Source organism: Mustela nigripes, chromosome 1 (genome assembly GCF_022355385.1).
Source record: "Mustela nigripes isolate SB6536 chromosome 1, MUSNIG.SB6536, whole genome shotgun sequence".
NCBI lineage: Eukaryota > Metazoa > Chordata > Mammalia > Carnivora > Mustelidae > Mustela > Mustela nigripes.
The window spans coordinates 264,522,220-264,538,495 of record NC_081557.1 but is presented as its reverse complement, the minus strand read 5'-3'; the positions used below and the strand labels follow the sequence as shown (position 1 = coordinate 264,538,495).

Below are 16,276 nucleotides of genomic sequence, written 5' to 3'. Positions count from 1 at the left end.
CCAGCCCCTCACAAAAGTGTCAGCGTTAGGAATCACAGCCTCTGCTGCCAGAGTGTGTGTTCCTATGCTGGGTGTATTTTAAGTGAATCCCAGTGAATTTTATTTCTTTCCCACAGACATGGTAGAGAAAGCCACCTGGGGGACTGAGAAGACTGGGGGTCAGAAGCATCTGTACTAGAACTAGAACTAGAACCATGTGTACCAGAACTAGTAACGATGCTAGTCGGGGAGGGGTTGTGTATGTCCCTGGGGTTTGCTCCCACGGCCCAGCGAACAAGCCAGTCTGGAAACAAGGGAAAGTACAGCTTCACAATAAATAGAAAGGCAGGGATGGGCCAGAAAGCTATTTTAAGGTGGCTTTAAGTATAAATTGAGCCCTAGAGGCAGAAAAGTCCTTGACCCAACACTGACACATTTTAAACACGATTAAGACTTGTAGGTCAAAACGCTAGTGACACCCGAGGGGTTTTCGTGGTTGTATCTGAGATCAGCAGAGATTCTTAAACAGAATTCTGTGACTTAAACTTCACTTAGATTTCCCCTTGAACTTAAAACTGGCATAATTTTGATACCAAACTCAGTTTGAATAACCAATACATAAAACAGAACTGGCTAACTGGAAATTTTTTTTTTTTTTTTTCAAAAACAATCCCAAACCAAAAACAACTTATATAAGGGATGCAGGTCACAGAAAAGGAGTGAAATCAAACAACAGTGGTTCCTGAATTTAAAGGAAGGATGCCCACTTCTCTCTCTCAAGAGGCAGATGGTCAGCTGAAAAATAAAAACATTGCATCAATAGAACACTCCAAATAAAAAAATTGTAGCCATCTCTGTTCATGCAATATCAAAAGTTGAAAAAAAAAATCCCAAACTCCAAAACAACCCATAAAAACTAACAAAAGCAAAGAGGATGTTGCCCAGCTCTTATGGCCTGATTGGTGGCCGAGGGTCCCGATGGGGCTGTTCAGAAGGTCGCTCACGGGACAGAGAGGTCTGGAGTTAACATGAGATCGAGTTTGTGGGCCCTGGAGGTGCTGCCCAGCCCAGGGTAGGGTACGTGCCGTCTTCAGTCCGTGAGTTCTCAGCTCAGCAGCTTCAAGAACAGGACAGCTACGCGACAGGGTCCCAACACACGGCTACCTGGGGTCTTGGCCCACGTTCTCTTTTCCACTCAATCTCCTTGTGAGTGTGATTAAGTATTACCGTTTCGGGTAGTGACAAGTCCCTTTGGAAAGCACCGCGGGCAGTGGTTGGTAAACAGACATGGACAAGTACAAACAGCGACGCGTGTTTGACCCGGACTTTAAAAGAACAGGAAGCGACGGTGGAAATGAGGTAACTCTTCCCCGACACGTGAACAGACAGCTCCTGCTCGGCTAATGCTCTCTGTCCATTAGGAGAGAGGAGGGCTTGTCAACAGGATGGTTACATAAAGAAGAAGCTACAGAAGAGAAAAGAGAAAGATTCAGATTCAAATTTGATTCTTAAAAGCTGGAAAAAAGGGGGAGCGGGGGCTTCTCCACGACAGCTGGGCTCACTTCTGGGAGCAGCCCCGGCGGCGCCGACACCAGGGGCCGGGCGGGGGCCGGGGACAGCCGTGCGGACAGAAGGGGATGGGGGAGGGGGAGGCAGCGGCCACACGTGAGGGACAGGACACCACAGGCAATGATCTCGGAGAAGGTGCTGCTGCCCCGACGGGAGCGTCTGAAACCAGCAGACAAGGCAGGAAAGCACGAGACTCCATTCCCTTTGCTTTTATCCAATACGAGAGTCGTGTGTACATGCGCACAGCAAACACGGACTGAAAGAACTCACAAAAGGGCACACGTTGTTTGGGTAAAAATATATTTTCGCCCACATTGTGTCTTGGCACTAGTGATAAATGCATAGATTACCTGCCCATCACGCTCCTACCTTAACAGACGCCAAATTACTGAGCATGGTTGCTACGTGACTACTTTCGTACTTAAAAAGTGGTATACTTTATATCAATACAATTATTTTCGTTTTTAAAAAAGACAAGTGTCTAACATGCAGCTTACACATAAAACAATTCTGCATTAACACCAAAAGTAGGTTACACAACACTTCTAGAAACACACTGGTTATTTTCAAACAGCAAAATGACAGTGACCTACAACTACAATTTAAGGCATATCAGCATATTTTAAAATTAAGAAATAGACAAAGTTCTAATGCTGTTCACAGCTTTTCGTTTATTTAAAAAATTCCCTCAGACCTACATAAATCTAGACTTCGTAGGTTACAGTTTCCACTAAAAACTCATCGCATATGGACCCTGTCAGTGGAACCAAGACTTTCTGGAAGCTGAGACTTGACGATTTCAGACACTTGCAAACGGCAAAGCAGAGAGATCTAAAAGGACGGGTTTGGAAGGACCACACGAGACACAGTAGGACACGGGTCGGTAACAGCTGAAACCCAGATTCAACAGTGTGTGTGTGCAACACTATGTCAGAAAGTGAAGAAACCCAGTCCGTCCATTTGAGGTGCACGAGAATGCAGAGTAAGTGTTATTGCTGGTGAGATTACAAAGCAGAGAAGGAAGACAATAAGGAACCTGTGCCCAGTGTGACCTTCAATGTTCCCCTGGTTGAGATGCCCTTTCTGGACAAAACTCTGACCAATTAATGAGGAGCCTAAGCTGGGAAAACAAAGTCCCTAACTGCCAGAAAATTCTCGTGCTTTTCCATCATTCTACGGCACGTACAACCATTACACGGACCTAAAATCCAAAAGCAATGGTCATTGTGGCTGAGCAGAAGATACGGGGAGAGGCCAGCTAGAGCTGTCTAGCCGAAAAAAAGGTGTGTTCACGGCCAGCGGTCAGAGGGAGGGAAAGACCATCAAACCGAGATCTTCAAAACATTAAGCAACCTAACATAAAAAATATTTCCCTCTTGGTTTTCTCCAAAGGAAGGTGGTCATTTCTTACTCTAGTTTTACTCCACAGTCAGAACCGAGGACCTTCTGGAATGTCCAGGCATGCCCACAGGTGCGAAACGCAGCCTGGAACAGGAACTTCTGACTTTCACATGGCATCAAGGGAAAGCCAAATTTGTATTTACTGTGGGGAAGGTACAAATGTGGCTATTTTAAATATATTTAGTGTTTCCTTTTTCTTGTCATAAACAAAGGCTACTCTAACCTTCCCTCCCCCCTTCCCTCCAGAAGGGGGGGGCATCTATCCCGTTTGTTTCTCTAATTTCAAAAAGTCAGAAAGTTCTCCAAGTTTTCTTAGTACTGTACTTACATGCAAAGGTGAAAGCACATCCAATTAGCTTTGAGGGTATCATTTATTCCGTGCAGAGCCAAGGACTACTGTGAAGAAAGGCACAGACACAGAGAGAAGAGAAGGGCAGCAACACCAACCCAACAGGGCCAGGGCGCGGGGCAGAGAGTTCAGAAGCAACGCTGTTTAAAAAAAAAAAAAAGGGGAGAGCGAGCTTCTAGAACTTTCTTTTGACTTTTTATTCCCTGACTCTCCATGTGGTTTATTTTGTTGTGACAATTTTCTTTGGGGGGATCAATCCGTCAACAATCTTGGGATCAAAGTCGCAGCGAGGCTCCCTTTCGAGAAAGGCTTTAGCGCTGCATTAAAAACGGTCATTTTGCGGGGACCACTGCGGAACCGAGAAGCTGTTTTGTTAGAAGGCACAGACAGCTCACACACAAGCAGCAGCCGGAGCGCACACGACACAGGCGTCAGGCCTCGGCGCGGCCACGGCCCGGTCAGCCTCGCGGGAGCGGACGTGCCCAGTGGCCGGGCGCGCGACAAGCACGACGACGGGACGAGGCCGGGGCTCCCCCCGGGGCCTTCGCGCCGCCATCGCGGTCCCAGCCCGCGGCTCCGAGCCTGGCCCGGTCGGCCTTCAGCGGAACCGAATCCGGACTTCGGCTAAGGGCGGACCTGGGTCCGGGGAGACGCTCACTTCCTTGCCCCGAGCGTGTGCTTAAGCATGAAGACAAGGAACGAAACTGCTGGAAGCAACCAGAGGCTTGTGACAAAAACCACAGAGGGTGCGTGCGGGTCCGGGGGTCCCAGCGTGTCTGTCCCCTTCACGCCGCGTGTGGCCGGCGGGGGCCGGAGGAAGCGGGGGTGGCTCAGGGCAGCGGCCGCGGGCGAGGACCCGCAGCCCCCGGGGCTGTCAGCAGTGGGGCAGGCCGGGAGGACAAGGGACAAGCCCCCGAAGGGGCGGTATAGGCGGGGACACACACCCCCTCCCTCCGAGTGTGGTCTGGGGTCTGCGTGGCCTTCCTGGGCGGCCCTGACCCTTGCGGCCACGGCCACGGCCACGGGCACGCCGCAGCGCGGAGACAGGGGGAGGAGACCCTTGGGACAGCCGGACCTGAAACCCCAGCCCTTCTGGCCCTTCTTTCTCTGCCCCCAGGAATGGGCGAGGCCCCCAGAAGTGGGGCTGCAGAGGACACCAGCTGGTCACAGACTTCCTACCTGCCTTGTCCCCGACGAGGGCCCAGCGTGATCAGCAGCCAGCACCGAGCCCTGAGCCGGCCCCGCCACGGACAGGGCGAGCGCCGCTTGCTGCGAGCGCAGGAGGCCGTGGGAGCTCGTCCTCCCGTGGACGCAGCTTCTGGCCACGTTCCACTACCTGACCCTGCAGATCCCCCACGGGGACAGGTTCAAGGTCGTGCTGATAAAAGGGAACACAATGGGCTTTCTCATTGCGGTCCAACTTGGCCAAGACTGGAGAGGGGGGGATTGGACACGTGTTTAAAGCCGTAAGAGGGGATGGTCTGAAGAGACCCCCAGCACGGGTCCAACAATGTTATCGTAATAAGGAGAATCCCACGCAGGAGTGACAGTCCTGACAGCCGGCCCCTGTTCCACCTGCACAGGAGGCCACCTCGGCTGGGGCGGGGACGGAGGAGGGGCAGAGTGGGTGGTGGGCTCGTGCCACCGGGGGTGAGGAATAGAGAAGAGCAAACGGCCGTCACGGGCATCGGGATGAGCGCTCGGCTGCTGAGGCGGTGACGAGTTCTCCCGACAGACGTACACGGAGCCAGCAACCCGCCGGCCCCCGGTCCCAAGCGGCACACAAGCAACAGGCATGCTTCCCGCTGCTCGGAACAGGCATAAAAGGCAAATCATTGACTTTCCAGAAACAGAGTCCAGCGGCACACAGCTTTTGGTGTCATTCTCTTGTTCTGTCATTTTCCGCTACCCAACAACATTCAGCAAAATGAGTTAATAGTTACTGGTGTCTGGGGAAGGGTAAAAAAAATAACGAAATAAAACAAAAGGACACACATGGCAGAGATACAATATTACTGCAAAAGCAGGTGAATGCGGGACCGTCCTTGGCTTGCCAGGCTTTATGTGAAGCTTGCACTGCAAGTTAAAAAACAAAACAAAAAAGTTAGAAATAATAATAAATAAAAAAGAAAGGAAAATTAGGAGCGCCAGCACCAGCATTCGGTGATGGTGAATGCTCATGCAATGATTATGGAACTGACAGAAATTAAAACCACGCATCGGAAGAAGCTATTCTACAGGACAAGCAAAAGCAACATTTTAATACTGAATTAAAGAACACACAGTTAGTTTCCATTTGCATGTAATTAAGACTTTAGGACTGACTTCTTGAAACCACTCCATATTATATGGAAGGTTTTCTTTTTCTCAAATAACACAGAACATTATCCACTAATTCGGCTTCCCCTCGGCGCTGAAGAGAAGCGCATCGTTCTGTGTCTGGGCGGTTGGAGTCAGAGAATAAATCTGCAGCACCGTCTCTGAGCCGTTGACTCGGGGACTGGCGTGCAGGGGACGGGGACGGGCCACGCATGCACTCGGGAAGGAGAAGCAGGACCGGCACTGGGTGGTGGTGTCCACAGCGCTGGGGGCAGAGCGCGACACCGTCCCCGAGAGCCGCAGGCCTCCCCGCAGGCGCGTCCGAAGCATGCAACCTCGTTCCTTAGCGAGGAGGGAAAATAAACTTTCTCTACAACAGAGGAGCAGACGGCTGCGGAACCTGTCGTTCTCGGATGCCAGCGACCGTTTGTAAATGATGGATTTTAAAACCTTCTTTCCGGGTGGATGAAACGTCGCCACCCAGGCCTCCCGGCAACGGCAGTGGTGCCGAGTTTTCCAAAAGGAGGAACGCGGTCCGCTGAAGGCCTCACCCTGGCGCCGGCTGGGGAGGGCAGGAGGTGCCCCCGGTCGGCTCTACTCTGCCTGTCACCTTAGGAAATGTGGACTCTCGAGCCACCACAGGCCAAGAAGTATAAAACCTTATGTACGTTAAAAGGGGGCGTATCCCCAGAAGAGCAAAACAGAATTTGAAACTATTAGAAACACGAAGTTAATTTTCAAGGTGGAAGCATAGCGAGTAAATAAGTGTGCATCTCTTTCTAGAACAGTTTTCTCCCCGCAACAAAGCCAGCTCTGAAGGGGCACACAGGGGACCCCGGGATCGCCTCCGGCCACGTGAGAACACACAGTCTCCCATTTGTCTCCAAGTGCTGCTCCGGTGACCATCTTCCTGTGTCCTGTCCAGCCCCCGGGGCCCTCAGGCGCGAGGTGGGGGTCCCCTCACCTCCACACCCAGGCCTCCGACCAGCAGCTGCCTTTGGCTTCACATGGGGAAGTTGTAGAAAAGGTTAAGAACCTAGCCAAAAGTATGTGCCATTCTCAGGTATGAAATCTGCTCACTGCTGTGCACCAAACGAAGTCTAATTCTAGCACTAACACAAGGGAATGTATAAATAAGGCTAAAATAGAATTTACACATATTTTGTGTGAACTTGAAAGCCATTTTACAATGCTAAGGCCCGAGGTTGGGATGAAAATAACCTAAAATGATCGAAAGGGCAAGGAGAAACCTCCCTCCCCGGGAAGTCTGACCCTACACAGACTGTTGTCCAACGGAGGCACAGTGCGGAGCAGCTCGTGTGGCTTGTGTGGCTTCAAGGCACGTCCAGGGCGCGGGGCATCTCCTCGGAGCGCTGCTGGTCTTTTAAAAAGATTTTAGAAAACGTGGACCTTCACGCACACGAGTGCTTCGGGGTAAGAAAAACTTGACTCTGGGTCTCCTAAGCCGTGAGTCGGCAGCTGTTTCATCCGTACCTACGGATGTGCGCCCACACGTGCGTGCACCCACTCACATTCACACACACACGCACACACGCACACACTTGATCCCGGGCGAGTTCGGGTCAGCAGGGGACGAGGCCCCGCGACTTCCCGGCCGGCCGCACTGGAGGAGCCGAGTCCCGGCCGCACGGACCGTCCCCGCGAGTGGCCGCGGCTCCCAGCGCGCACAGTCCCGGACGGGGTCGCGGTGCCGGCAGCGGTTCCGCTCAGGCTCCGTCCGGCCTGACTCGGTCCGGCCTGACCCGGTCCGGCCCCGGGGCTCCCTCACTCGCGTCTGGACCGACTGTTAAGCTCGCAGCGCGCTTCGCCCACGCCGGGCCGTCGCCCAGGGAACGCGCTTCCTTCTTCGGCCTCTGCACGCGTGTCCCGCGGCTCCGCGTCCCGGAGGCCGCGTGTGCGGTGGATGCGAAACCATGCGCGGTCGCGGGGCGAGAGCATCGGGACACTGGACGACGCCCGTCAGGGCGCGCACCCCGCGGCCAGGCCCAGCCCGGCCCCGGCCTCTGCCCGCCCCGCAGCTCCCCCGCGCTCGCTCCCAGCGCGTCCCCAGGAACCGGGAACCTGGCCCCCAGGGTCAAGACTAAGAACCCCGTCGCGGCGGCCCCGTCGCGGCCCCGAGAGCCCCACCCGCTCAGCAGACGCGGGACGGCGGCGCCCTGGGCTGGCTGACCCGGGAGACCCGTCCTGCCCCTGCGCCTGCCACGCCGGCCGCGACCCGGGATGCCCCGCGCTGGTGCGGACGGGCCGGCGCAAGAGGCCGAGACCGGCCCGCACCCCCCGCGGGACCCAGGCGGCCGCCGCTGCCGCTGCGACGGGAAGCAGCGACCCAGAGAGGCCCCGACCCGGGGGCACGGGAAATCCAGGCTGTGTCTCAGATACTCTTTCCTGTGCTTCGAGGATGGGGGCGGGGGGCGTCTGGACGGGAAGGTGGACGGACCCACAGTTCACCGGTCGCACTTAGGGGAAAACGCGGCGGCCCCTAGCCGGCTGTCCCGGTCTTCCCCTTCGGAAACAAGACCTTCGGTGCCTGGCGTATCCGGCCGCGCCACACAGAACAGAACGACCTTCGCCACCGTCCGTCCAGGACGCCCTCATCGAGTCTCGAGGACGGTCTCCAGAGAGCACTGAAGAGAAACGGACCGTCTTCTCCAGTCCTAGCGCTGGTGCATTAGACGCCGCGGGACGGCAGGGGCCTCCACCCCGACGGCGTGCCGCGCGGTCCGGTTTTATACGTTAGTCTGCGCACCCTTTACGCACACGCTAGAAACCTGTACCATCTCCCCTGCACTGCAGAGAACAGACTTGCTTTTATCTTTCTGGTCACAGACCAGCTTCCAGTCTGCCAATGGGGAAAGCGGAAACATGCAAGAGGAATAAATGGTTAGGAGGCCCGGAGCGTGGGGGACACCCGGAGCGTGGGGACGCCCGGAGCGTGGGGGACACCCGGAGCGTGGGGGACACCCGCTTACTTTTTCTTGTCCTTGTCCTTCTTGGTTTGCTGCGCCCCCGCCTGCTGCGTCTGCGACTGCAGGAGCTGAGCCGCCGTCTTCTTCTTCTGGAAGTTGCTCACCTCCTCCTCCAGCTCCTTCTTCTTGTCCTCCACCTTCTTCTTCTCTTCCTGGTGGGTCCGCTTCAGGAGGTCAAACTTCTCGTGGAGCTGGAGAGGGAAAGAGGGGGCGAGCCGGGTGAGGGAGTGACGGCACTGCTGGAGGCCACGTGGGTCTGTGCAAAAACAACCGCCGCTCCGTGTTGCTGCACCTGCGATGGTGGGGGGCCGGGGTGGGGGGCCGAGAGCGGCCCCCAAGCCCGGCGACGCACCCTTCGGACTTGGACGCCAGCACACTGACGGGAATCCTGTTCATTCTTACTGATAATAAAATACATGGTCATTGCAAGAAGCATAAAGAAGAAAAAAATTATCCGCGCTCCAAACTAGCCATTTACCCAAGTGGTAAGAGTCCTTCTGGATTTCTGGTCCTTTTTCACAGTGTGTAACATACACTCACTCACTACAGACACACACAGTGATACAGACACTACAGGCTACTGGAATAGTAAGAATCTGTTGGGAGGTTTCTGGCATAAATCGAACTTAGAAAATCATCACGAGGCAGAAACAAAAGCGAGGAGGAAGAAAGAGAAAAGCTCGTACTGGGTGACTCCAGCTTTCTCTCCGGCTTCCACTTTGTACCTATGGCCAACAATAAGCCAGGATCAAGTTTGCTGGGCAGCAAAACTATACCGAGGGCTTAGCTCCTTAAACAGCCACTGAAGTTCAGTTGTCTTGATCAAGATCACTTTAAAGGAACGATGAGGAAACCGTGCAGTTCGGAAATGTACAAGCCCGAGATGCTCGTGATGGGCCCTGGGATTCAGGGAGATTACCGTCTCCCCCCGCCCGCCCCCGTCTCGGTGCGATGTGTGCCACAGCGGGAATCTGTGCCGGCTTCCAGGAGGCGGTTAGCGGGGCCTGGTCACAGGCAATGACACGGAGTCTCGAGGCCCTGGAGCAGCGAGTGTGAGCCCCTCCAGAAGAGGCCCACAGCCAGACCTGTCACCCAGCAGCGGGCGCCCCAGGGCCCCTCCACGGCTTGGCTCACCGGGTTGGCGGACAGACTGTAATAATGGTCCCAGAATCCCAACTCTTCCGTTGCAAGACTTAAAACTGAGAAAATACAGAGGTACAGAGAACACGGGACCTCACCTCGAGACCTAAGGTCTAGTTCTAGTTTCAGCTGCGCTACATACTAGGTTATGTGACTGCAGAGATCATCTAACCTCCAGGCCTCGGTTTTATCATCTGGGAAATGGGGCTAAGAATACCTGACCGGCACATCCTTGCCACGTCCGTCTGCTGTTCGTGCGCTAAGACACATGCGGAGAGCACGCAGGAGCGCACGGAGTTCTGCACACCGGGACGTGCCCGTCACACACCTTGCTGACCTGTGCCCTCCCCGAAGGACACAGGCGGCTTACCTCTTTCTCTGCCTCTTTAAGTTCCGCTTCCTTCTCCTTCACTCTCATTACAAACATCTGCCTCATCTCTTCTTCTTTCTTCTGAAGTTCTCCCAGAAATTCGTTCCTTTTCGCTTCGTAGGTCTCCTGGAGACTGTTCAAAAGCCACAAACCAAGGACAATGTTGTGAAGTTGAACAGGATATTTCAGCTCATGTAATTCCTACTCGTTGCTTCCCAAAAAAGAGATGAGGCAGGGGCGCCTGGTGGCTCAGTGGGTTAAGCCTCTGCCTTCGGCTCAGGTCATGATCTCAGGGTCCTGGGATTGAGCCCCGCATCAGGCTCTCTGCTCAGCAGGGAGCCTGCTTCTTCCTCTCTCTGTGCCTGCCTCTCTGCCTACTTGTGACCTCTGTCTGTCAAATAAATAAATAAAATCTTTTAAGTCACGCAGTGAGGACAAAGACAAGCCCACAGAGAACTGGAGCCGAGTCAGCGGCGCGATCCGGCTCTCCATGGGTGACTCTCTGGCCACGTTCCCCGAGTGTCTTCGCAGAGGCGACGCCTGGGCTGGGCTGGCCCGTAGCTCCCAGATCAGCCAATAGGCAGGCACCAAGCAAGAGGCAGAGTTTTAGGGCATGAAGGCCACATAGCATGGCGGAGAGCACGCACCGGCACAGGAACCCCTCAGCAGGGTCTGGACTCGGGCGGCAGCAGCTCAGCGGCCGGTTCAGGGAAGGGCACCGTCCCTAGGCCTCAATGTCGTCTGTAAGAGGCGGATACGGCGGCACTTACCTCCTCGGGACAGGATCATGGAGGTGACATGGGGGCCAAGCGGGGACAGCACTGGACACACCACCAGGGGCAAACACCTCCCTCCTCCCATGCACGCCCCTCCACTCCCCAATTCAGAAAACGATGCCGTGACCCACCTAAAGAGACAACCATCTATCTACAGATGTTACAGAAAAACTGCTACTTTTCAAGTCCCATTACCAACGGTAAACCAAGCGGGCAGGAGTTTTATTTTTATCTGAAGCCTCACCCTCCTCCTGACGAGCTACAGAACTTTGAGCCCAGTATTTTGAACTGAATGCCAGACTCGGCTCTATCTGTCCGTCAGAGCAGATACGCTGCCGGAAAAGGCGCTTCTGGGGACACGAGTTAAGGAAACGCCCCCGTCCCCACACCAGCACTGAGTCTGGTGAGGTGCTGTTCCCACTAGGCCCCTGCTGCTCCCCCACAGCCAGCCTTGTTACAGGAACACAGCGCCGCAGGATGACCCCCTTACCTGCGGACTGAGTGCCTCCCGGCTGCTGACTCCGCGTGGCGAGCGCCGTGGACAGCCCAGGCCGCCACGCGGAGCCTCCTGCGTCCACACTCGTCCTCTCACAGGAGGAAAAGGACGCTCAGGTGAGGGCCAGGGAGGCGCGCAGATGAACAACCAGAACGTGCATCAATCGGGATTGCCTGTAATTCTCTAACCAACACTTTTATTGGTTGATTAAAAGTAAGTTCTCCTGGGGCATCTGGGGGGGCTCGGTCAGTGGGGTATCTCACTCGTGACCTGGGCTCAGGTCATCGGGCCCCGAGTCAGGCTCTGCACTGGGCGCGGAGCCTGCTTCCCTTCCTCTCGCTCCGCACACTCTTTCCCCCAAATAAATAAATGAATAAATAATTTTTAAAAGTGCTCCTGCCCTCACGAGTGTCAACACTACTGTTAAGGAACAATCAAGTACTTTATGAGTTCCCAGAGGCACGTTTCGCTTGCATGTTATCTTTGGAAACAAAAACAACTTTGGCCAGTGTGGACGTGGTTAATGTTAGGTAGCAGTATTTGCACTTGAAATTTAAGATATGGAAGTGTACTCTCAGAACTAATTCATGAATTGGATTCTGCTTGTTGGCACCCATGAACTCTTGGTCACCTTTACTTGGATCAGAGTTCCCAAGGGCAGAAGAGGACCTGCCTCTGGTACAAAAGTTTGAGGGAAACTTTTATAACTTTACGATAATGAATGTAAGTGCCCACTTCTTCCTAACGAGGAGTGGAACACGTTTTACAGAAATACTTCCCACATGTGTTCAGAGATCACTGGGTTTCAAGGGATCTTCAGAAGAGGGCTTCCCGAGGCAACAGAGTCCAGGGAAAATGCTCTGTGAGGTCTCCTGTTGCAGAGTCACAACGCGCATGTCCCCCAAGCACGGGAGCCCGTCAGGATCACCTGGGCCCGTTTTGTTGGACTTTCCTGAACCGTTTCCTAACCCCAATCCTGGAGGGGCTAATTCAGGATGTCAGGGGAACACGACATCATCTGTATTTTTAAAATGCTTCCAGGTGACTTGATAAAACTCGTCCACCAACAACCGCTTGTCTTAAATGCTCTAAAAGTCCTTACGTACAAGCACCTGTTTATTTGCTTAGAGCTCCCCAAATCTGTTTAATCGTGGAAACTTCTTCAAGTAACCCACAGCTACCTACCTAGGGTATGAGAGCCCTCACGATGACTCTGCCTCATCCGGTCCCAGCCAAAACCTACCCATGCTCCAGTTTCTGGAGATACATTTCAAACTAGGGGTCATGACCCAAACAACAGTCTTAACCAGTATGCTCAATGAAAAAGTTTAACAGATAGAACAGAAAATACCAGAGTGCAGGGCAAGCACTAAGAACAGATGTACTTCAAAATTTGCAGACCGGATCACAATACAGAGAACACGTTTTACAGTGAAGGCTGCCACCCAAAGTCAAAAAGCCTGTGTCCTAGAAAAAGGCGATCAGGCAACGCTGCGGCCAGTTGGAGGGCCTCGGCCGTGGAGACCCAGCCACAGTCTTGGCATCCGGGTTGGAACAGGGAAGTGCGCTCGACAAATGCCACTCGTGCCATCACTGTGTCCTAGGACACGAACCAGCCTCCGAACACTGACCCTGGAAATGATGAGCAACACTTAGGAAACCTTAAGCCTGAATTCCAAGGAGTCACAACCCCAGTGGAATCCTGCGAATGACCTGGAACCACCACACATTCACATTCATGGGGTCACCGTCCCCAGAAGCCTCTGCCAGTGGAGTTATGAGACACCAGAAGCCCTCACTAATGCTTTAGGTCAGTACAAACCAGTTGGGAAGGAACCAGTTCTGTGTCATCCACTCACAGATACCCACTGGATGACGTCTCTGGCCGTTTTTAGCTCTTCGACTTAATTTCTCTTTTTTTTCTTTTTTTAAAGATTTTTTATTTATTTGACAGACAGAGATCACAAGGAGGCAGAGCGGCAGGAAGAGACAGAGAGGAGGAAGCAGGCTCCCCGCTGAGCAGAGAGCCCGATGTGAGGTTCGATCCCAGGACCCTGAGATCGTGACCTGAGCCGAAGGCAGAGGCTTTAACCCACTGAGCCACCCAGGCGCCCCTCGACTTAATTTTTAATTGTAGTTATTAACACCCTTTTCTCAATAAGTAATAAGCAATTTTTTCAAGCAGTTTTAAGCCGGACTGAAACCACAGATTCTACCTTCTCACTTTCTCACTTTTATAGTTAAGATTTTATTTTTAAGTCATCTCTACACCTAATGTGGGGCTCGAACTCACAACCCTGAGATGACGAGTCCCGCGCTCCTCGGGCTGAGCCGGCCGGCACGCTGCCCTCTTCTCGTTTCCTCAACAGCCCCAAGCAGAGGTGGGTGCTGCTCCCGGAGGTCGAGGGAAAGCAGAGCTGAGCACGGGTAGCTCAGTCCCGACTTCCCTCTGGTAGCTCCCGCAGCACAGTCCTCTCTCTGCTCCGACCCCCAGGAACGACCTGGCGCAGGCCGTGCCAGAGAACGGCATGTCACCAGCGTTCGTGAAGCGTTTACACGCGAGAACCCATCAATGCTCACAAGAACCCGGACCGGCGGGTATTGCTACCCACGTCCCGTCTCCTGGATGAAGACACTCGGCTACAGCCTGTAGTCGTCCGTGCGGTCCCCCAGCAGAGCCGCTCACGCTGGAGCCCCGCCCACTACACTGCACAGCTGGGGAACCAAGTCTCCGTGTTCCCCCCAAAACAAATGGGTCTCACGAACCTGAAAACTCTGTGATCTCTCGAGAGATCTCTTGAGAGAACAAGGCTCTTTCTGTGAGCTGACAGAGTCAGGAAGAGGTGGTATTCTGAGATGAGAAGGGGCAGTTTGGGCAGGGACGTCTCAGGAGAAGAGAAGCAGGAACAAGAGGGGTCCAGACCCCACTTAGGTCCTAATCCCCCCCACTGCGGTCCAGGGAAGGGAGACGGGCCCAGAGGCGGCGCGCTGCTCTGGCTGGGCTGACTGCAGGGCAGCAGGTGGCAAAGCTGGGCCCAGGGGACAGCAGGCTGCCACCCGCACAGGTACACAGGTGGACAGACAGGGAGATCAGGTTCAAGGACACAGGCAGGGACGGCCTCAGCTTTGCGGCCGCCGATGTCCTCCCCAGGCTTTCCCGCAGCCGGCTACTGGGCTCCCCCGGCTCCGGCTTCTCTCACCTCGCAGTGTACTCGGGGGACGCGGCCCCTTCCCAGCCTTGGCTTTAGAGGTCATTGTCTGCTTTGAAAATGCAAGAGGGGCTTGGAGGATCGAGAGAGACACGGGATGCGGGAAGGGAGGGACGGGCTCCGTCGCGCACCTGCGGAAACCCTCCGCTTTGAGAATCACACTCACCCCCCTCGGTGCACCCAAAATTCCCGCGGGAAAAAGATCTAAGGGCGTCCAGAGTGAGAGCTCGGAAGAGGACGTTCCGGGAGCCACTCGACCAGCCGCAGCTTTTGCTTCTCCTGAACTGCGGCATCTTTCCCGGGGTCCACTCACCGCAACCCCCGCCCCTGCAGTGCGGTCCCAGGCTCACCGGCAAGTGCCCGGCAAGTGCCCGGGAAGCCGGAGGCTCCTCGGAGGGAAGTGTGAGCCCTTTTCCCAGCAGTGCTTCTCCGGAAATGGGAAACCCGGTCGATTCCGCTGTCCTCTCTGCTCAAAGCCGGCTCTCATGCTCCGGCGTCTTCGCTCGCACCGACATGGACACCCGGAGCGTAAGCGAGTGGATTCCTGGGACGAAACACTTCCAGTGCTCCCAGTAACCAAAGGGACGGCAAGAGGTTTGAAAGGTCTACTTTTGTCTACTTTTTTTTTTTTGATATAGGGAAAAGAGTAAAAGTTTGGATGTGTATTTATAATATATACTCCCCCATTTTATTATCAAAAAGGAAACCTCCGTCCCCTAATACTTTAGTTTTGCTTTTGTTTTCCCTGCCTGAGGAGACCGAGCTACAGAATGTTGCTACGGCCAGTGGGAGAGAAACCGCCTGTGGTCTCTTCAAGGACCTTATGGTTTCGGGTTTCACATTTAGGCCTTTAATCCATTTTGAGTTATTTCTGTGTGTGCTGTAAGAGCGTGGTCCGGTTTCATTCTCTTGCCTGTGGCCGTCCAGTTTCCCCAATACCATTCGTTAGAGACTCTTTTCCCATCACATATTCCTGCCTCCTTGGTCATAAAGTAACTGACCACGTAAGTCTGAGTTTTTCTGGGATCTCTATCCTGTCCCGCTGATCGATGTGTCTTTTTTTCATGCCAGTGTGTTGGTTACTACAGCTCTGTAGTCTATCTTGAAATCTGGGACTGTGATACCTCCAGCTTTGTTTTTTCTTTCTAGACATGTCTCCTCAGGCAAGGGAAATAAACAGTACTGGGGCTACATCAAACTAAAAAGCTTTTGCAAAGCAAAGGAAACCACCAATAGAACTAAAAGTCAATGTACTGGGTGGCAGAAGATATTTGCTAGTGAAGTGGCGGATAAGGGGTTAATAACCAAACTATATACAGAACTCGCACAACTCAACACCAAAAAAAATCCAATTGAAAAATGGGCAGAGGATCTGAACAGACATTTTTCCAAGGAAGACATCCAGATGGCCAACAGACACATGAAAAGATGCTCCACATCACTCGGCATCAGGGAAATGCAAACCAAAACCACAGTGAGATACACCTCATGCCTTTTCGAATAGCTAGTATCACAAAGTCAGGAAATAACGTGTTTGTGGTGACGTGGAGAAAAGAGAACCTCCACATGCTATTGGTGGAAATGTAAGCTGGGGCAGCCACTCTGGAAAAGTGTGGAGGTTCCTACAAAATTAGAAATACTGTATAATCTAACAATTCTTCTACTGGGTATTTACCCAAAG

General features: G+C 53.7%; 1 protein-coding gene across 10 annotated transcripts in view; it reads right to left on the bottom strand.

The window, feature by feature from the left end:
- Nucleotides 1-613: 613 nt before the first annotated feature.
- SEPTIN11 (septin 11) overlaps nucleotides 614-16,276 on the bottom strand; it is an 88,460-nt gene continuing 72,797 nt past the window's right edge. The window contains exons 8-11 of one of the 10 annotated variants that reach the window (XM_059385479.1): nucleotides 10,115-10,247; nucleotides 8,608-8,795; nucleotides 3,278-3,438; nucleotides 614-774 (exon numbers count right to left, since the gene is read on the bottom strand). In XM_059385479.1, coding sequence (XP_059241462.1) covers nucleotides 3,321-3,438; nucleotides 8,608-8,795; nucleotides 10,115-10,247 — 439 coding nt within the window. In that variant the 3' untranslated portion in view covers nucleotides 614-774; nucleotides 3,278-3,320. The other 9 variants (XM_059385502.1, XM_059385472.1, XM_059385495.1 and 6 more) reach the window with 9 other exon arrangements.